This window comes from Vidua macroura, chromosome 3, assembly GCF_024509145.1.
Source record: "Vidua macroura isolate BioBank_ID:100142 chromosome 3, ASM2450914v1, whole genome shotgun sequence".
Taxonomy (NCBI): Eukaryota; Metazoa; Chordata; class Aves; order Passeriformes; family Viduidae; genus Vidua; species Vidua macroura.
In genome coordinates, this window is record NC_071573.1 from 94,761,944 (window position 1) to 94,784,936 (window position 22,993).

General features: G+C 37.4%; 1 protein-coding gene across 5 annotated transcripts in view; it reads right to left on the bottom strand.

The window, feature by feature from the left end:
* Positions 1-22,993, bottom strand: part of DLGAP2 (DLG associated protein 2) — a 448,267-nt gene that overhangs the window by 227,649 nt on the left and 197,625 nt on the right. For all 5 annotated transcript variants that reach the window (XM_053973318.1, XM_053973321.1, XM_053973319.1 and 2 more), the window contains one exon: positions 222-254. In XM_053973318.1, coding sequence (XP_053829293.1) covers positions 222-254 — 33 coding nt within the window. The remainder of the gene's footprint in view (positions 1-221; positions 255-22,993) is intronic.

The window sequence follows — 22,993 nt, forward strand, 5'->3', positions numbered from 1 at the left end:
ATTTTTGTTTGAATGGAATATTTGTCCTTTAAGGTATTTCCTGCCTGAAGCATGTGTTCAGCTTAATTCAAATATTTTTTTGTATCTAATATAGGGTAGAATGTCTTTCATTGGTTTCCACCATCTATGTACTATTTCCAACCTATTGTACATGAGTATTATTAAAGTCAAATGTTCACCTCTAGCTGCTTTGAAAAATATTAGTAGGAAGACACACTCACCTTCAGGCTCCCCACAGAGTGTGCACTGTGACTCTGCAAAGAAAAAGAGAAAATTATAATTTCTTTATTTTTAGATGTCATAATTATATCCAAATATAACAAAACTCAGATAACTCAAAGTTAGCACAAAAAAAAAAAAAAAAAAAAGCAATTCTATTTCCAGCACACATTTCTTAAAAGGTGCAAAATAATTAACAAAAAAGATTTTTGCAGGAAGAATTTTAAAATAGAATGATATAAATGTTTAGTTACATTTATATAACTATCACCTTCAGACACTCCAGAGTGCATTCATGTAGCAGGACTTTTTGCTTCCACAAGACATTTTTATATTTTGATATGTACAATACTGCAGTGACAACAGTCATTCAAATAAAAAGTTTAAGTCTGCTAATATTTTACTATTGGAGGTAGCAAACAGTAATAGTGACAGAGTTATGTTTCTTTCTCATAAAAGACTCCCAGGTCCTCCCAGGCAAGAGAAGTCAAACAGTCATTCAAATGTACACTTATACTCTGCAAAATACTCAAGTATAGCAATGAAGGAAATTAAACTCCATCATAACAAACATACAATCTCTAAATGTGCAGTTACTATTTTACCTACACACCACTATTTGTAAATTGATTGTCTTAAAATATATTTTGCATAATGTAGAAATATATGGACACATGGAGAAAATATTTTGAAGTATCTCTTGAGACCTGCTGCTTCAGGAGTCAGTATCAAGCTGTAGAACAGAGCTACTGTTTAGAATCCAAATGCCAAAATAAATTGAAATACCAGGGAATGTAATCATGTTGGAAGATAATTCTGATATACTGGTAAAAGTCCTACTAGAACAAGAAAAAGCAGTATATTTTATATCACAAAGTTCAGAAATCTTCATTTTAACCCTCAGGTGAAAAATGGCATCTTCAACAGCAAGAAGTATGCTGAAGTAAATATATCTATATATGCAGGCACACACATACACACATGTGTGTATACATTTTAATATAAAATCAGTACAAAAAGCAGTTTAACATGCTGGGCAAATAAAAGTCCACTACAAAAGCTTGCTGAAATTATCTCCACCTTGCATAACAAACAGAAGATTTGACTTTAGCTGTGATCTTCACTCAAAAGTAAAAAATGCCAGAAAAATACAATATGAAGCATGTGCACTGAGCAGATTGACCTCCACAGTGCTGCAGTGACACTGCCAGCTATTTAGAACTTTCTCCATACAGGGAAGAAGCTGTTCCACAGTAACCCGCCTTGTAATGGCATTTGACCTTACATCTTTTATATATTTTAAACATGTAAATCATTGGGGTTTTACTACTGTTAGAGACTGTGGCATGCATGTGGGAAAGGAATGAGGAAAAATAAGTTTTTCCAAGCAGCTCTGCTGATGATAGGTAGATCACAACTTTTAGAACACCATAAAGTTGCCTGATAGAAAGGAATGAAATTTAAAGCAGTTCAGCACCTTGAAACATGTAGCCCAAGTTTGTATCGACAGACTCATTAGTGTCCCCAGCAGAGGTGACAAACTAGAAACAGCACCCCAACAGCAGGCTTGAGAAAATCTCCAGTGAAGAGCACGAAAAGCCTGGTCACAAGTAAGACAGGCCTGTTTCTTTCACCACACGATGAAACATGCACTTGCCACAACATGAACTGATGCAGAAGAACCAGCTCAGAAGATATTTTTTCACATTTAATTCAAAGACTTTCTGAGGTTTTACTGAGATGGACTGCCTGCCTGTGTGTAGTTTGTTATCCTGATTGATAAGGAAGAATAATCTGACTTGGTTTCTGTACTTCTGACTTTTTTTGGTCCTCTGTGTTCTGCTAACAACTGCTTCACCAGTTTTTTACAATCCAGAGTCTGCCTGCCATATTTTGCACCTTCAAACACCATCTTCTAAAGGTCTCCACTCAACAGTACAAATTACTAGCTTCCCTCTTTTTTCCTCATAAACATAAATTAGTGCCTACATTACAAGTCTGCAGCGGGCTAGATAGTCTACCTGCAAAATAAGGCTTGCAGCTAGGACTATTGCCAGAAAGTTGTCAAAAGCTAGAGAGGTGTCAGCTCTATCCCTGCCAGACTGCTGCTTTTTTGGACTTTTTTCAGAGGTTCATTTAAGGTCCTGTATCAGTGAGCAACCCAGGTGTCCCCCTATCTCAGCAGGCCTGAGGAGACTTCATGGGGAGATTTTTTGTTATGCCTTCCAGCAGCTGGGAATCATTTCAAACTGACAGCAGCACGTCTCCCTCTACACTGGTAAGAAGCTGACTTTGTGGATGTGTATAATTCACCAGGAAGTTTCTGTTTATGAATTTCTCTGCTGTAGTTTGCCACTGGGGTGGGGAGACTAGATACCCTTGTTGTTGTGCTGCACACATACAGGTTGAGAGACAAATAAAAACACAAACCACTTCTAGTAGGCAGGTACACAACACGACAAGGAGGTGACAGAGCCCTGCTTCCCACAGAGCCTGTGTGAGAGAGACAGAAATAATTATTTCTCTATAGAGTCTGTTTAGATCTGTACATTCTATGGCTATTGTTGAGAGACTGCATGTCCTCAGTTTCTAAAACCACAACACATAAAACATACACATGGCACTCAATTATTTGCAGATTTACATTATATGTAAATACAGAAATCTGAAAATTTTGTTAAGAAGCTCTGATTTGACACTTATTTTAACTTCTTTTCTCTGTAGTGAAGTTGTTAGTTGGTAGAAAAGATCTTTCTGGAAGATGGCTCAATACTAAATACCTGTATAAATTTAAATTTTTCTAATTTTAATTTCAGTTCTGGGAACAGATGACAACAATGAAAGACATGACAACAGGATACCTTTCCATCAGGTGAAATTACATTGTTTAGGCTTAGGTCTATCTCACCCAAAGTTGAGTATCAACATTAATTGAGTGTATCAGCAAAATCTAAACTAGTCTTAAAAAATTAACCAATGAGAATAAAAGAGAAAGAGAAAGAAACAGCCACCTAATCTGCCTTAGAAACTTATGTAGCATGAAAACAAAATCAAGAAGTCACCTTTTTTTAAATTATACATTCCTTTTTTCTTCTTAATGTTGTAAAAGGTCTTAGACTTCATAATAATATTCACTGCAAAAGAGGAGTGTTTATTATAAGTGACCGCTGGAAATGAAGTAGTTCAGTCTCCCACTGAGAGCAGAGAAGGCCAATACAAGTTTAACTCTGCTGGGGTTTAATAGTCAAGTCCTGAAAGTCACCAAGGATGGAGATTCCACAACCTCAATGAGCAGCCTGCACCAGGGCTGCATCAGTCTCATTAAGCTGTATTTGACTGTCTTGGTCTGCACTTTGTGGCCATTCTTCCTTGTTATATCACTCAGCATTGCTCAAGTGAGTTTTGCTCCATACTCTGTAACTCTCCTTCATGTAGCCCACTGTGGATCTTCATCCCAACAGACTAACTAAGCCCATCTCTTTCAACTACTCTGAGCAGAGGGCTCTCTGCTAGACTTCCTCCATTTTCTCTCTATGCTTGTAGAAGCAGGGAGCCCCAACCAGTGAACACAGTATTCCATGTGCCTCACCAGCACCAGAGGGAAGTAAAAACCTTGACAATTTGCTAATCATACTCGTGCTGACATAGCCCAGAACACACTTTACCTGTTTGCAATGAGAATACTGTCTGCTCACTCTTATGCAGCTTGGTATTCATGTTTATTCAGAAAAAAATAAACTAGTATATCAAGTCTCTATAAGATGAGTCCCCTGATCCAAGTCTCCCAACTATTATAGGCATGCTAATGTATGTGAAATTATGGCCTCAGACAAGTAACTTTTCTACACCCATGCTGGATAAAATGTTGAAGCGGATGAAATAGAAGTGGGGACATGACCACATTTCTGACAAAGATATTTCTTAAGCCTCTCCCTTGCAAAATTCCTAGTAATGGATTATGTCTGTACATATCTGATCCATCCAAAGTATTATAGTGATATCTCACAGGACGTATTCTTTCTTTGTTGTGTGTTGCTAATTAATTGCACTTAACAAAGTTGCTCCTTCTTGAAAACACATACGTCTGAGTAACTTTTTGTCAGAGCTCTCAATAGTAAAATGACTAATACAGGTGAGTGTTCAGAGATTTAGGACCCAATAAATCAATAGAACAAGGAAAACCTGTATTTATATTATTAATCTCACTCCATCATTTTGAAATTGTCTAGCCAACAGAAATAATGTTCCCATATACAAGAACTTGCTGACAAAATAGGTCATAAGAAAGATCCTCTGAAGAAACAAATTTGTCATGAAGACACAATATATTTTTCCCTCCAAATATTATAAAATGTATTTCATTTTTATCATTTTTCTTGTCCAATCTCAATGATAAGAACAACTAAAAAGAATAAAACCAGACATATAAATACCAACATTATTTCTCAAAAAAAAAAAAAACAAAAACAAACTGAGTTCAGTTTTAAATTAGAGTGAAAATAAATTATTCTGTTAAACACATTAACATTTCATTCTTTGTATACACTTTTCTTGTATGGCTGGTGCAAGTACAATTGAATCTACTGTAAAGAGGTAAAGAAAGCAATATAAGGGCCAGGTGAAATATACAAAATAGCCATTAAATATTGCAATTCAAAACATTCATGCAGGCTATATAATGGAATAGGATTAAGACACCACATACCAGTAATATTTTTAATTAAAGAAAATACTATATGGTATTTAACTCTACATTTTACTGTACACTATGTACTAAACAGGGGTTGAGATTTTTTCTAAATTATGGAGTCAAATCTGGATTTTGACCAGGTTTTATGGAAGTGACAATACGGTGAGAAATAATATGCAAAGGTGAGAAGCAGTGCTGGGGATAACTTGTCATTTCAGCACTGCATTCAGAAAATACTTGAGGTCAGCACTTCTGACTACCCTTTGAATAATATACCACATATCCTGTTCTGTATCTCCTCTTCATTTTTGTAACAGGCCTTTCTGTCTCTCTTTTCATCTGATACTTCCAGATACCCTGCACAGCTCTTCCCTGCTGCCTATATAATTTTAAATTTCAATTAGAAACATGCATGTTCTCTATTGCCCATATTTCTCTATTTGCTTTTCCTGTTTGCTCCATTATATCTATTTACTAACTGGCCAAAAAAATCAGATAGCACTGTACAATTACTGAATATCACTGCCTATTTGAATGCAGAGTTCCATGCATCAGAGGAAAACCAGAAATTATTTCTGTTTCACAGAGAAATATGGAAATATGGTTTGCCTGACAAAAAACAGGTCAGTTTACCTTTCCCCCATTCACTTAGGCAAAATAATAATAATAATAATAATAATAATAATAATAATAATAATAATAATAATAATATCAATTTACAAGAGGAAATTTAGCAGATAATTCATTAGATTTTTGTTCTAAAGGCAAACACAACTACTTAATCATTTTCATCAGCACCCTACCATCAGTCTCTTTACATCATTTTACTGATGTTAATGAAACAGAACTGTGTGGCACTCAAAGAGAAATAGAGTAGCCATGCATTATATTGAGATTTAGTGCGACTGAAAAGCAAATCATAATTGAAGGCTCAACTGTGAAAACAATAATTTTAAGGAGTTTAATCCAATATTTGTATCAAAACATGGCTATAACAGCTCCAATAAAAGCTCAAAGTATTATGAACTATATTTTCCATTCCCTCTCATGTGTATTTTTTCTCCTACACCTTTTGCTTTATCTATTTCAGCTCTTTCCTACTGTTGGTATTTCATCATTACACAGTATCATCTGCTGAAACATCAGTGGGACAGACCTGCAGGATAAACTGCAGGATTTTGCCCTGTCTACCAAGACTATCCATTCACAATATCCTCTTTGTTCCACACTGATGCTAGAGCAAATCCTCTGGAGACATCCTGCTCCATGTTCAGTCATCCATTTAGGTAAGGTATTCAGAGACATCTACAAAAACCAACTAGCCTTTTCTTCTACAAAGCCCATTTTACCTACAGATTTTTTTCTAAAATGTGCTCTAAAGCCTCCAGTGACAAGGAATAAAACCCTCCATATGCAGATGGAGAATAAAACATTTAATGCATTCAGGGGGAAAAAAATAATATCTCATTGATACTCATTTCCTTGAGTTTGTTTTTTTTTTTTCAATTTTAATTCCTCAGTTTTTCTCTCAGTCATGGTGTGTAATACTCATCTTTGCTGTTCTCCAACTTATAAGTGCCCCACACTGAATACACTTCATGACCAAAACCCTTTGACTGCCTGATACAGCAAAATATTTACTCTCTGACAATCTCCTATTTCTAAGAATGCTATTGGCCTAATTTAAGGCAGCACTATTTTCTTGACTCAAATGATATGTCACTCATCCTTTTGGACAGAAATTTGACTAGAGGTACCTGGATCAGTTACTATCATAAGAATGAAATTAATTCAAAGATACTTTGTTGATGCACTTTTGCAGTACAAGCCCTATTAAGGTAATCCATGTAAACCAAATCCACAAAGCATTCAAGGTACTTTTTGCAACTACTTCTTTGAAAGAACTACTTGTTTGAAGTGGTAAAAATAATCAAAATAACACTACACAAAAGCACTGTATTTCTTTTAGTACTGTGAGTGCTGAAAAATGGCACAATAGGAAGAGAAAGCAAGTATTTTTGCACTTAAATATTGTTTTGGACCATTTCCATGAACAGTCATAAAAGAAATAAAAATAACTTCAATCAATCTTCAATCAAAAGAGAATCACATTTGTGTACCTATAGGTAAACATATCTGTTCATCTTGAAACTTGTTTTGTTTTTCTGTGGTTCTTTTTTTACTCAGAAAAATAAGTAACTTCATCATGCAGAACATGATGAAAAATATAATCACAACAATTGTTTAGAGTTGTTGTGGATATAGCAAATAAATGTATTTGATTCCTTTGAAACTATTTCTACAAGTACTTCTTGCTGAGTCTAAGAGCCTACTTTCCTGCCTTCCTCTCACTGCTGATCATTGTATGACCATTCTCAAGATGTGATTCCTCTGCATTTGCAATTTCAGCTTTCTTGAATACTTCCTTTCAACTGTATTTATAGCTAAAGCCCTTTTACTGCCTAGGACTAGGCCTTGAGGTTAGGAAAATCAAATAGCTACTAAAGTTTTGGAGAATAGGAAAAATACAATAGGAAATAACCCAGCTGCTTGTGAGAGCCTAGCAGCTGGGCTATACTGGGAAAGATAGAGCAAGGCAACTGAGTAGTCCTGAGAAGTGAAGATACTGCAAGAAGTTTAAATATAAACAGAATAGCCATTATTGAAATAGAGTGAGCCTAAAGCTGAAGAAAATCAACCAGCCTGGAAGCAAACTTTGTATATTTTTGAGCAAATGAACTGACATCCAACCAAATTCATAAAGCAACCACTAAGAGACCATTATTTTCCCCAGATAAAAATATAAAGTTCATGCTCAAAACAATGCCAGAACCTATTCACAGTATTTGTACATCAGATCCTTCTCCATATGGAGTTTACACATTACACATGCATTAGCCAAGCCAAAAGAGATCAAAAAATCAGATATTTTCAAAGGAAAACAAAAATAACTGAAGCAATAAAAAGCAAAATATTAGCCACTCAAGAAATAAAAAAGGAGCTAATGTTTCTCTTGGTGATCTGGACACAAATGCTTTCTTTTCAGAGGAGCAGCCATAAACACAGTAATAAAAAGGATGTGCTTTAGCACACTTCTGATACACATTTCAAATGCACAGTAACCAAGTGGAGAGTCTAAATATCTAAATATCCTAAACGAGTCCAAAAAGACCAGGTGATAGGTTTATAAAGTGAAAATCCATTTGTATTTCTTCTTGTTTTTTCTCATTTTCTAGTGAAGTTGAAGGTTAAAGTGAGTCATATTCCTCATAGACAAGGATAAAAAACTTGCCACCCCCTAATCACATTGTAGCATGATTTTGAAAAATGCCATGGAGGGCAAGGGTGATGATCAAAAATTGTAGGAGTGATGACCCATGAGAGTGCTGTGAAATACAAAACTGAAGACAGTTTGAACCTTGCTTGCTCCAAAAGCCCTCTGGAGCCAATGCAAGTGTCATTGGAGTTCAATTCAGAGTCAATAGTACACTAGTGCAAATCTACCCAGGCTATAGATCATAATTTCTCTATTTTCTGTCTCTTTTTTTCTCAATCTTATTTCCTTTTGCTCATTTTAAGAGATTTCACCAATACTGTCAGGGCCTCATAAGAACAAATAAAAATGGTACAAATCCAAGCTGAGTATGATATAACAAAGAATCAAATAGGGAGATGGCAAAAAAAAAAAAAATAGGATGGGACTGTACAGGTATAGAGTATATCACACAATCTGATACTCTGGTACACTGAAGGTGTAATTGATTTTTTCACTCCTTTCTCTTTATTTACTCTCATATAGGAATCAGATTTTGAAAGCATCTAAATGGAGCGGGGATTTGACTTTAAAAGCAAATTTAAGGAAATACAAAGGGTCTACAAAAATATGTAACAATTTTAAGGGGATGTATCCATGTCAGGGCAAGACTTGAATGATGTCCTTCATATAAAGTCAGTAATGTATACCAACTCAGAACAGCAGGGATTGGAAAAGATATTCTGAGGTTGTTAAAGTTTAGCCCTCAAAGCAGAATACTGCCAAAGTAACCTCACATTTCTCAAGGCATTGCCTGCTCAAGTTTTGAAAATCCACCAGGAAGGAGAATTAACAGTCACCCTGGGCAACTGTTTCACTGTTTGACTACCCTCACAATGAAGAGTTTATACCTCAAATCTAATTGAAATTTCCCTTGCTGCAACATCTATCTGTTCCCTCCTGTCCTTACACTGTGCATGTCCATTAACAGTCTGGCTCCATCTGGCTGTAATGACCCATTAAGCAGCTGAGGACAGCAATTAGCTCTGTTCTCCTCTTAGCTTCCTTAGCCTCAGGCTGAACAAATTCAGGTCTCTTCAGTGTCTCCTTGTGCATCATATACATCAGTACTCTGCCCATCTTGGTGGCCATCCTCTGGACATGCTCCAATTTGTGTTTCTTATACTGGGGTGGGGGTGGCTAAGGGCTAGAACTGGGCCCTGCTCCAATTGCAGCATCTGAAGTGCCAAAAGAGGGGAACAATCACTCAATTTAACCTGCTAGCTGTACTGATGCTGTCCAGTGTGCAGTCAGCCTTCATTGCTGCAGACACACTTCTAAGGTTCTTATAAAAGTACTAATTACACTTCTAGGTCCTAATTCAAGCTCAAAAGGACTGTGATATGCAACTTTAAAGCTTGACCTGATCCAGTCAGGTCAAATATGCAGTGGCCTCATATGCTAAATAACTACTTGAGGATGTTTACAGAATTTTGATGTGCCAGGCAGTGACTACCAACAGCTAGAGAACATAACTCAAGGTCTGATCAGTTGTATAAGAATTTTCCACTGTCCTAAGAAAGAATCCACTATGGCTTCCTTCTTAAATACAGGTGGAGGGGAACTAAGTTCACAAGAGCTCTGAGCTGAAACTGGGATGTCTGCATTGAACAGTCCTTGAGATCTGATGACATTTCTAAATACATCTTCATATCTCTGAAGGAAAGCTTCCATACAGTCTCTACTCTCCATCAGAAACATTGTCTTCTGGAGAGCAAATACAGAAAAAGCACAAATTCAGTATGAAGCACTAAAACTGATTTTAAGAAATTAAACCAAAATCTGTTTATGCTATACAGCATTTGCAGCCAAAGAAATAAGCATTAATAAAGTTAATCTGGAAAAATTTGAAAGTGAACTTACAGAAAATATCCTTACTTTTCCATCTTAAACTTTCTCAGGGAAAAAAAAAAGTTTATTGTGATGATGATTTAAAACACTTTAATCTCACTGGATACATAAATGTGACCTTTATCTTAACCATTACAAAGGCACAAAGAGTTCACTGTAGGACTCAGACCTAAGCTCAAAAAAAAAAGAGTTCTTAATTTTAGCTTTTACAGTAGAAATTAAGGATTTATTTGGAGTTATAGAAACTTTCCAGTGAGCTAAACAGGAAAAAAAAATGTTTGCTGTTTTCTGTAAAAATCATCAACTTCAATCTCCCAACTTTTCTCTGGTGAAGTATTCACTCACACTTGTACAAAGCTGCTATGCTGGAACAAAGTGTAAAACTGAGCACATCTGGAAGCTTTCTATGCATGGTTTTCTATAGTGAACATTCCTCATGAACATTCATAAACAAAACCAACCCAAAATTCCAGTTACAACTAAATGAACATTAATAATAACTAGATAAATCCTTTGACAAAAAGATGTAGAATTGCAATAAAGAAATAGGATTTGAAGGTGCAAAAGATATTTTAAGCTACATTGAGATATGGAATTCAATGACTGAAATATCTGATCTTTTTCTAGAAACACTAATTAATTCAACTTTAAATAGCCAAAAGTGAAGTTGCAACAGCAGATTTAAAAATCGCTATATCTTTTCAACTGTATGAGCCCCTTGCTTTCTTCTGTGCATCATGTACACAGCAAATGATACCTCTTTCAGCCAGCATTACCTTTTAGTTACTGCAGCAAGCTAGAATTCACTGCCAGTGATTTGACCTTCACTTCCTTTATGCCTTTGCAATGGTCTGGTGATTGCTTTAATATAGCTAGCTATAAGGAAGTCCAAAACTGCAGTATTAGGAGTCTATGTACAGAGCACAACCACTGAAAGGTCAAAATACAGACTGTTAACATGCACTATGCCATTTTTGCAACTGCTAAGTATCACAGATCTCTATATATCATATAGAAACTTCAGAGAACCTGAAATGTAAACACACAAAACTGATATGGGATGTATTTGTCTGATTTTAAAACAGCACCAAAATTAGAATCTTAGAACAAGCCATGCTAGTATTTTAGACATTGTTATCGATATATTGAAACCCTCATAAAACTCTCAAGGTTAAATTAATGTATAATATACTCAGCTAATTAAGTACAAATCACTGGCATTATCATCACTGGAGCAAACTTCCACTGACCAATCTAGCCTAAGGACAGGATACTACTAATAGTTACTGAATGGTACTGCCTTTTGGAAAATAAACATTTTTTTGAATTAAACATAAAATGGAGTTGCATAATTGCTCTTCACTTTTGAGAGAGAGACAAAAGCAGAAGACCATAAAATACACTAGTCCATATTAAATGCCCAAAATTTTTCAGATAAGTTAACTGAGTTTAAAGCAATACCAGTTTCTCCCAATTCTTCAGAACTATCTTTCTTTCCTTTCCAGATGCATTAAATGAAATATCTACTAAGACTGCCTTTTTCAATTTTAGTCACTGCTCTCTGCTTTCTTTAACAAGATACTGGAAGCAAGTTTGCATACACAAATGAAAAATCAGATTGATGGAGTAGTTTCTCTTTATGATCCAATGTTCAAAATCATGCAGAGAAACTGCCACCACCCTTGGTCTGTTTTTCTGACAGAATATTTAAAGGGAAAAAATTGTTTCAATCATGTGAAATTTGTTGTTAATGCAGCAATTTCTTTTAGATAAACATTCTAAACACTGCTGACTGACCGGTAAACAGTCACATGAGTGAGGTTATCTGCAGGACTGGCCATGAATTTAGAAATTATAAACACACACATGTGATTACCAAAATTTGACGGCCTCCATCAACTATTTGCAAGACGTAACTAAGGGGTAAATTCCTGAAAATTTAAAACTAAGGAGATTATTTTTAACAAGAAGATAATATTGAATTACTGGCCAGAGACAAGTAATGAAAAAACTATGATCCATCTTTCATAATCAAACTATAAATAATACATAAGTTATTCATAAATAAATGTCACAAATGAGTAGTTTATAATGCTAAAGGATTTAGCATTATAAATTCTCTTAATCACAGAAACACCCCTGAATTCCTAATCAACAGAAAACAGATATACACATGTGAAATTAGTTGTCATTCAGATTTAATACTTCATTCTTAAAAGAACCAAGCATGATTTATCATAGCAATTTTTCAGGACTATTTATCTAAGTTTTCTTATTTAAAACATTTTAGTTATTGGATGATATAATTAGACAATTGCTATTTGACTTCAAAAACTGTTGTACCTGAGGTGTGGTTGAAAAGCAGTAAACAAAAAAAAAAAAATGGCTAAAATGGAGTTTAAACATAAACAAGCTTCCAAATATATATAATTTTCTATTAATATTTTAGGACCTTTAAACATCTATACAGACTTCATGAAGTGATTGTATGATGCACTAGTAATAACATAATTCTATCTATTAGACTTACACAAAGTTTTATAATATAAATTGTCTAGCCTAGCTTTATTATTTCCAAAATAATCCAGCAAAAATTTGTCTAATATCTAAACTACACAAAGACATTGAAATGCTTTGAGAATATTAATAAAAGTTTTCAACACACATTTTTAATATTTTCATGTTCTGAAGGCATACATTATTTTCTCTAGGGTTGTGAGTTTAGTTCCATAGGATTAAAATAATTAATCAAACGATTTTTTACAACAATAAAATAAATTTCTGGACGGGAAATTACATGCTTTCACATAATTATTACATGTGATGCAAAACCTAGAAAAGCAAATACCTAAATATTTACACTGATTTCAGCAGAACAAAGTAATTTTTATACATTTCTCTAAAAGGTGCCTGCTTTGAAATTGGCCCAGATTAGGAGATTCTTAAATACTCTTACAGTAAAGGAAAGGAAATTTAAGAATATCTATTCCCTCCTCCTCTTTACCCAATTTCCTGTCATTTTAGAGAAATTTCTCTCTCTCTCTCTCTCTCTCCCCCTCCCGTGATTTTTTGATTATGGTAATGCAATAATAAGTGAATAAATTAATAAAATTGTAAAAGACTAATATTTATGGGGAAAATTTAAATTATATTTAAGATGGGAGAAGAAATAATCTCCTTGAAACAAAGCTTCAGTAAATGCCCAACTAGCATTGCCTCAAGTTGCAGGCACTGAATGCAATGCTTACAATTCCCATTAAACTGATATTTCTTTTAGGTAAGCAGAAAAATGGAGATCAATAGCACCTTACTATTGAAAAAATAATTAGGAATATAAAACAACTGGTAGCCCTGAGGAAACTCGGGTGGTTTTAAAACTATCCTTCAGCTTGCTTGTCCAGCTAACTAAAAGCCCAAACTCTGCTTTTAAAAAGACCTTTGAAAAGAATACTGGTATTGCTAATGCACAAAATCAAATGTTACAATAAACCTGTACCCTATGACTTCATATCCTTGCCACAATATTTTAGTGACACTGCTCAAACATAACAGCTTACAGGGGTTCTGTTTATATGAAACATTTTTTTCCACAGTGAAAATAAATAGTTCTGTATAGTTTGCATGGTAGATCTCCTTCCTGTAATAGCTTAATAACACCAATATCTAATTCAGCTGATTTGGAAATAAGAATCTATCCTTAAAAATATTTTCCTATACAGACTCTATGAAAAAAATACATAAATATATAGACAGGAACAAAAGACAGGAATGGTCTTTATGAGAAAGAACTTGGTAACAATAATCTAGAACTGAAGATGGCAACTCACAAAACACCAAACTTTTCACCAAATAAGTGTATTGGGTTTGCATGGCCAGATTTTCATAGCAGGGGGCTACAGGGGTGGCTGCTGTGAGCAGCTGCCAGACACTTTATCCATGTCCAGCAAAACCAATGCCAGACAGCTCCAGGATGGATGTGCTGGGCCAGTCAGAAATGATAATATCTATGGGATAACATAGTTAAGAAGAAGAAGAAGAAAAAAAAAGTTATTGTGCAGGTGTAATTATGACCAGACAAGAGTTGAGTGAGAATATGTGAGAGGAATAGCCCTGAAGACACCAGGGTCAGTGCAGAAGGAGGGGCAGGAGGTGCTCCAGGCACTTGAGCTGCAGCCCACGGGGCAGCCATTGGGGAGGCAGCTGTGCCCCTGCAATACATGGATGTCCAGGGGGGATGCAAAGATCCGCCTGCAGCCCATGGAGGAGCCCCACACCTGAGAGGAGAATGTGACCCTGTGGGAGGCCTGTGGAGAGAGGAGTCCCCCCTGGAGCAGCCTGTCCTTGAAAACCTGCACCCTGTGTAAGAGTGATGAACACTGCAGCAGTTTGAGGGGGCCTGTTGCCCATGGGAGGGACTCATGTTGGAAAAGTTCATAGAAAACTCTCTTGTGGGAGGGATCCCAAGCTGGAGCAGGGGAAGGACTCGGTTCCCTGAGCAGCAACAGAAACAACCTGTGATGAACTGACCTTAACTCCATTCCCTTTCACCCTGCACTGCTGGGGGAGGTAGAGCTGGGAAGTGGGGGAGGGAGGTGTTTTTAAGGCTTTATTTTACTTCATTATGCCACTCTGATTTTGTTAGTAATAAATTTAATTAATATCTCTAATTCTAGTCTGTTTAGCCCATGACAGATTTGGTGAGTGATCTCCTTGTGTCCTTATCTCAATTCATGAATGCTATGTTATATTTTCTCTCCACCATGCTGTGGAGGGAAGTGATAGACAGGCTTTGATGGGCACGTGACATCCAGCCAGGGTCAGCCCAGTACAGTAATGCAAAAAGTATCGGGAGGTAACAAAATCACAGAATCCAAGTGCAAGGCTTAAAAACAACCTACGCCAAAATGCCATACAGAAACACTGAGAAGCTGAAAAAAATCAGTAGATACAGAGAAAGACGAAAAGATACATATGAGAACTTAAGATGTTGTTGGTTTGGGGTTTTTTTTAATGCCATAAGCATTGATATTGCCAAACATCTGCAAATGTTCACATATGCATAATAACAAATAAATGTTCAGTTCATGTTCATTGAAACATTGAAGCTCATTGGAAGTGCTACAAACTTTATGTGAATTCCCTGAAGAGAGTACTTGCCGAGTATAGATGAATGAAATACTCATTCACAGTGAGAGCTTGGTCGAGGTGTGGGAAATGCAGCATCAATACTGTACATGAAAATTGAGAGAAGTGGGACTCAGATGTTTCTATTTTGAAAGATGGGGAGCTTTAGACACTAGGAAGTGAAAGATCAGGAGCTTGGTATGTATCAGCATAGCTCAGCCAAAATCAAAGGAATCTCAGGTTTTTTGCTAATTATTTGGCCCAAGATCTTTCAATCTGTGGGTAATAACACAACTGGAGACAGAACCAGTAATTAGGAGAATGCAATTGGATTCAAAAGGTTTTCCATTATTTTTTGACTGGATGAGCAGATGGCAAATGCAGCTTAACATAGAAAAAAATTGTGAGATAATTAGCAGGGAAACCAAACACCAAGTTAGAGAATATATACTAAATGGAAATTTCATCTAGGAAGCTAATCAGGAGAGGAATTTGGGGGTTATTATGAAAAAATAATTAAAACCATCAAATCATTTCACAGCTGCTGGAAAAGAAGGCAAAGATGATAGTAGGTTGCATTAATAAATAGAGATACCACAAAGTAAAGTGGTATTATTAGTGCTCCAGGCATTTATTAAAAACCATCTAGAATATTGCATCCGGCTCTGGCAGGCATGAGAGTGTGCAGCAAGGCACTGCATTACTGACAAAAATTGGTGTGCTAGTGGTACTCCCCAAGCACCAGACTCCCAGTGCTCTTGAGTAAGCCTCTCCAAGTCTAAATAATGATTTGACAAATTTCACCCAAACCTAGGTAGGATATTTTTGTTGCTCTTATGACACTGTTACAGGAGCCTCAGTCTTGGAGGATTAAAACCATCCTACTAAACTGGAAATTACATTAATTCATGGTCATGATATCCTTCTGCTGGCATTATAATTTAGACTATAACACTTATCTTTATTCCTGCTGTTTACCTTGAAATATTTATAGAGAGCAATCATATCCCTTCTTGGCCTTCCCCTTGGTGTGTAAAACTTGTCAACCCATAATATTTTCTCTTGTAAAATATGCATTCCTCTTTCTTGATCACAACAGAAGCCCTATCATCTCAATTACTCGCTTCTATTCCAGTCCAGACTTCTGCTCTGTGAACTGGTCTCTATGCTTGCAAAAATCACTGCCGACATTGACGTCTATGTTAGCAAGTGTCATGGCTTGACACTGGCCTGCCACCAGGCACCCACAGCCACCCACTTGCTCAGCCTCCCCTGCCACAGCTGGGCAGAAGAGAGAAAAATTAACGAAGGGTTCATGTGTTGAGATAGGGACCAGGAGAAAACACTCCAAGTGCAAAACAGGCTCAGCTTAGAGATACAAAGTGAATTTATTACTAACAGAGTCAGAGGAGGATAATGAGAAATTAACCCTTCAAAACCACCATTTTCCCCCCAAATTGTCCCTCCTTCCCACCAACAGCACAGGGAGACAGGGCATGGGGGTTTGGTAAGTTTGGTAAGCAAGAAAATCCTCCGAGATTTTCTTACACTGCTCAGGGAGGGGAGTCCTTCCCCTCCTGCACGGTGGAGTCCCTTTCCATGGGAGGCAGTTCTCCCTGAACTTCTCCAACATGGGTCCACTCCCACAGGCAGCAGTCCTCCCAAAATCGATGCAACATGAGTCCCTCTCACGAGCACACAGTCCCAAATCTGCTGTGACGTGGGTCACTCTTCCACGGGGTGCAGTCCCCCAAGGACAGGCTGCTTCAACCTGGAATCCAGGGCCCTCTCCCTCCACTGGGTCTCCCAGAGGATCACAGTTTCCTCCAGGCATCCTCTCCAGTGTGGGCACCTCCCCCATGGGCTGAGGGTGGATCTCTGCATTCCCTGTGGATCCCCTTGGGCTGCAGGGGTACAGCTGCTTCACCACCATGGCCTGCAGAGGAATTTCGCTCTGGCACCTGGAGCACCTCCTCCCCCTCCTTCTTCACTGACCTTGGTGTCTTCATGTTGCTTCCCTCACATGCTCTCACCTCCTCCTCTTCTCTGGCTGGGAAAAATTTGTGCCCACATTGTTCTGATTTTCTTCTTAACTATGTCATCCCAGAGGCATTACCAACCTCTCTAATTACCAACTTTGGCCAGCAGCATGTCCATCTTCAGAGCCATCAGGGATTGGCTCTGCTGGACATGATGGAAGCTTCTCACAGAAGACACCTCTATGACCCTCCTGCTTCCAAAAACCAGGCCCAGCAAGACCAACACAGCAAGCAAGGAGCCCAAGGGAAGGGATGCGCTTAGCTGTCAGAGTAACCAACAACAAGATGGTCCAAGTGACTTTTGGGAATAAATCCAGAAGGTAAGGGCAATCCATTAGCTCAGACCTATCCATGTAAATCAAAGTACCTGGTCCTGGCTGAGAAAATAGGTAGATGCATATGGGGCACTGAGCTTAGGTGTGGCCCACAGGAGAAGCAGAGGTGGTAAGGGTTGGGGTTCCCAGAGGACTGGGAAGAGGCATTCTGGGGAAGAAACTCCAAGGCTGAGGGCAAGGCCTGGAGACAGTATGGTCAGTATGGGAGAGAAGATATGTGATGATGGGTCATTGGTAGGGGAAGACACCAGAGCAATCAGTGAGGGGTGTATTGTAGGTATCTCCAGAGGGTCTGGAAGGAAATTTTCTGGAGAAAATTAAGAAATACTAGGAAGGCTCTTAGGGCGATGTCAGTGCCACTAATTTGGACTCCATCTGTGCACCAGGACAAACACAGGTAAGCTGCTGCCTTCCTGCCACTTGATTCTCCTTTTAAATTTTGCTTTGATAAATATATATTACATATATTTGACTTTCTATCCCTTTGGCTGTTCTCTTACTCTTCTATGCACTATTCCCACCACCTTTGTATTTAACCAGGGAGCTTGGCACCTAGAAGACAAGTTGCTAAGATATTTGAGAATGTTGGCATCTGGAAAGAGGAAACAGAAACCCAATATAAGACCCCACTGGAAAGGCAGCCATACAAGCTCATCAACAATCAGATTTGTTCATCTCTCAATCAACACACGTATTATGTTGAAATCAGCTCTTATACAAGCTGCTCCTTCCCCAGCAGCTGGGATTTAGGGAACATGGGAGAGAGCCAAGCCTACTGTGAATAGGAAAGCCTAGCAGATGTTATCAAGGAAGTAAAGATATTACTTGGGGTGGGAGGAAGCTTATTTATAAGGAACAAGAGGAGAGGGCCAGGCTACTGCAACACAGGAACATAGGTCATGAATCTATAAGATTGTTTCTGTAGTTCCAGCATTAATCAAACAACTTGGTTGCTTTCCAGATACAATGCACCAATGAAATGTTCAGTATAAACCTAATTTTCAACTAGTAAATTACAAATCATTAAAGCCAATATTTTAAGAAGAATTTTAATATAATGGCTGATCTATATGATGTATTCATTACAGTTCGATCAAAGAATAGAACACATAAATGTTTTCTTTGATTGTGTCCCTTAAGTTTGCAGAGAATTAGTGATCTCAAAGTACTTATTAACCAGTATTGAAAAAGCACAGTAAATTTTTTAACTGAGAAGAGAATCTCTAAAGTACTATTCTTAGTACTGTTCTAAAGTTACTGTTCTTAAAGCTTGAGTGTCCTTTGGAGTGCTTTCTACCCATATCCAGAAGAAAGAATAAGATCTTTACTGTACATTTTTGTATGCAAACTATTTATTTCTTGTTCTTTTACCTGCTTCCTCTTTTCTACCTGGTAGGCGGGAAACATGCAGTTTTACCTTCCTATAACAATATAACCATAAATTTAACTGTATTGAGTAAAGTGGTACTTTGCTTCTGTTATTGTCAGTCATCTGATTAGTACTTCACTGGAGCAATGGGAACAAAACTGCCTCTGACACAGATTTCATCCCCAGGATGCTTCTAGATTCATATACTCACATAGAATCATATTGCCATTTATCTTTGAGAAAAAAGATAGCATGTTTACTGTACAAATTAAGAATACTTTTAAAGTAACATTCTGATTTACTGATATGCTATATACTTACTATCACTTATAAGGTAGGTTAGTTAACACAAATGACTTCTAAACAGTGCTATATCATAGTTCCTGAGAACTACTTACTGAGCCATTTCGGTCAGTAAGTTGGCTTCATTTAGGGCACATAAGGAATTGGCTGGATGGTTATACTCAAGGAGCCAATCAATGTCTTGATGTTCAAGTGCAAACCAGTGATAAGTGATGATCTTCAGGAGTTGACATTGTGACTGGTGGCATTAACATCTTTCTTGGGATGTGGACAGTGAAATTGAGTGCACCCTAGCAAGTCTGGATCCTGAGATTAGCTCAGTTGGTTAGAGCATGGGTCTAATACCAAAGTCGCAAGTTTGATCTGTGTGTGGACCATTCATTTAAAAGTTGAATTAAGTGATCCTTGTGGGTCCCTTCCAACTTGGAATATTCTGTGAAATCTGTGAAGTTTGTGGGTGACACTAAACACCCACACATGGGGTGTGCTGCAATTGACACAGTGCGGGGAAGGAATGTCATCCAGGGGAAGCTAGAATGTTACTTTAAAAAGACTTGAGAGTTGGGCATATGTGAACCCCATGAAGATCAACAAGGCCAAGTGCAAGTTCCCACAGCTGGGTCAGGGCAATCCCAAGCATAAATGCAGGTGGGGGAGAGAATTAATTGAGACTAGCCTTGAGGAAAAGCTAGCTGGTGGACAAGAAGCTCAACATGATCTAGCAATGTCCACTTGCAGCCCCAAAAGTAAACTGTATCCTGGGCTGCATCAAAAGTATCATGGCCAGTAGGTCAGAGGAGGTGATTCTCTTCCTCTACTCCACTTTCATGAGACCCTACCTGAAGTACTGTGTCCAGCTCTGGGGCCCCCAACATAGGAAAGACAGGGACCTGTGGAGCAAGATGGGGCTACAAAGATGATCAGAGGTCTGGAGTACCTGTCCTATAAGGAGAGATATAGAGGCTGAGAGAGTTGGGATTGTTCAGCTTGGAAAAGAGACAGCTTGAAAAATCTATCCTTGAAAGATAGTAGTAGGTTTAGATTAGATATTAAGAATAATTTTTTCACTATGAGATTGGTAAGGCACTGGAACAAAGAAGCTGTGGATATCCCATTCCTGGAAGTGTTCAAGGCCAGGCTGGATGGGGGTCTGGGCAACATGGTTTCATGGAAGGTATCCCTGCTCATGGCAGGGCAGTTGGAACTAGATGATCTTTAAGATCCCTTCCAACAAAAACCATTCTATGGTTGTCTGATAAGAACGTGTATACCATAGGAAAAAAGCCCCATTCAGGAAACCTGTTCCATAAAAAGAGCATGGACACAAGGAAGGACTCTAAAGTTATTCAAACCATACCAGTGGTGCAGTTCAGTATCTATTACAGAGAAAAGCACTCCAGCACAGCACAACTCTGAAACATGGCTGATCTATCTTGATACCGAAATCATATTCCTTTTCATTATGTAATAGTGAACAAATTCAAAATCTGATAGTCTTTTATGTTGCAGGAAATTTTTCCCCAGTCATGGAATATGTAAAATCAACTTTTAGTAAAAGTGTCTGTGACAGGCATAATGAAATCTGCAATATGTTAAATATTATTAAAGCAAATGCATGTTTTTATTATCTAGCAGGAAGGTTCCTAAATATTACTAATAATTTTATTACTGTTTCTGTTAAAAGCTTGTCCTGTTACCTTTTTAAAGAATTTTCTCAGGTAGAAATTAAGCAGCAGGAAATGGACTTGTTCCACTTTAATATAAAAAACAAACTGCAAAAGGCTGCTGCAACCTGTTATGTCTCACCCTTTGGCCTTTAGTCTGGATAATCAGTGCTGGCTATTTTTCTGCTAGTCATTCTAAGCTGTAACTCCTTCCCTCACAACATAGCATCCAGTCAGGCTGGCTTAATATAAAAGGTTCACATTAAAAAGTGGCTGCATTTTCCTTTCTCTCAGGAGCTGGAGAAAAGAGCACTGTGTGTGAAGAATTAGGTATGGTGTACAAAATTCTGGTGCATTTGAAATCTAATCATAGAACAATGACTTGTGCTCAAAGGTTCATCTAAGTGCTTCCACTGTTTTGTCTCCAGTGGGTACCATCAAGAGTTTTTATTTTTTTATGTTGACAGTTTACTGTTCAACAAGTAGTTAGAGAAAGGACTGTGATTTTTCTGAATGTGAACAAATAGCCATTTGGGGATGGAAATGTTATGTTCATGTACTTATGGGTCAGAATGCCATAACATACATTTTCATAGAGGACTAAAAAAATATAATTCTTCAGTGATACACTTCACTGAAAGCCTATACATAAGCTAGGTAGGGTGTGACAACATCTAAAGGGGAATATGGGAAAGCAAAATTCCTCCCTTAGCTTCCTATTATCAGCTGTGGCTACTCATTTATAAGTTTATAGACTTAATAAGGTCAAAACCACAGTCAGGATGTAAGAAAGAAATGTTCTTCTAACCCATAACTTTACCCAGGGAAACAAAGAAATAATGAGTGATAATTATATTAATGATCATTATTAAAGCTGCATAAGGGCTTCTTACTGCTTGAACACAAGCTAGGTCTCACTCTACCCACCTTACCTCTGTCTTTATTGCCATGTTTACTTTTCTGAAGGGGCATGAAGAAAGCTGATATTCTGTGGTTGGGAGGATGAGTTCCAAAAAATTAGCTTCACAATCTTATTTGCTGAAAAATTGCACTCTTCTACAAGAGTAATCTTACCAAATTTATTTTTTAATCCATTATTATAAAAGTTAAAAACATACTGGTACAAATCATCTGAGACAATTTTAATATATTAGACTTCAGTATCTGAGGAATAAAGAAGGCTTTTATAAACCAGGAATCATGATATTCAAGTTTTGTTAAAATGTCATAGGGAATGGTCATTAAATTATATTACACTTTCTAGGAAAATTAATAGGTGCTGTTGTGTAAGTTTCATAGCCCTTACCTTTGATTCCCACTAGTTACGAGAGCAATACTGGGCAAAACATCTATCCATGCAAAATATTTCAACTGTAATATAACTTACTCACTTTACCCTCATCTGAAGTATTCATGTAATGATGTTTAATTCACTGTTCATGCTATCTACAGTAAGAAGGTAGTTATTGAAATACATAGAGATGACACCATAGGCAAGGCAAATTTCTCTTTTTCCAGTGTTTGCACTGTGCACACAAAATCACACAGTCATAGAATCACTTACATTGGAAACCATGTCTCAGATTATCAAGTCCAACCATTAACCCAGCAGTACACAATCTGTCTCTCATTCTAAGGTTCAGGACTGTTTGCCCATACACACATGCTGGTAATTGAGTTTGGTGCTTGCATACAGAAATTATTCTGAGATACGCTTGCCTCCCATCACAGAATACTAGAATCATTTAGGTTGAAAATGACCTTTAAGATCATGGATTTCAACAGTTAAACTAACACTGCTAAGTCCCTAGCCATTTCCCTAAGTGCCACATATACACCTTCTAAATATCTCCAGGAATGGTGACTCCACCACTTCCCTGGGAAGCCTTTTCAAAAGCTTGAAGACCATTTAGATACAAAATTTTTTCTAATATCCTATCTAAACCTCCCCTGGTGCAACTTGAGGCCATTGCCTCTTGTCCTGTTGCTTGTCACTTGGAAGAAGAAACTGACACTCACGTCACTCCAGTCTCCTTTCAGGTAGCTGTAGAGAGCAGTAATGCTCTCCCTGAACCTCATTTTTTCC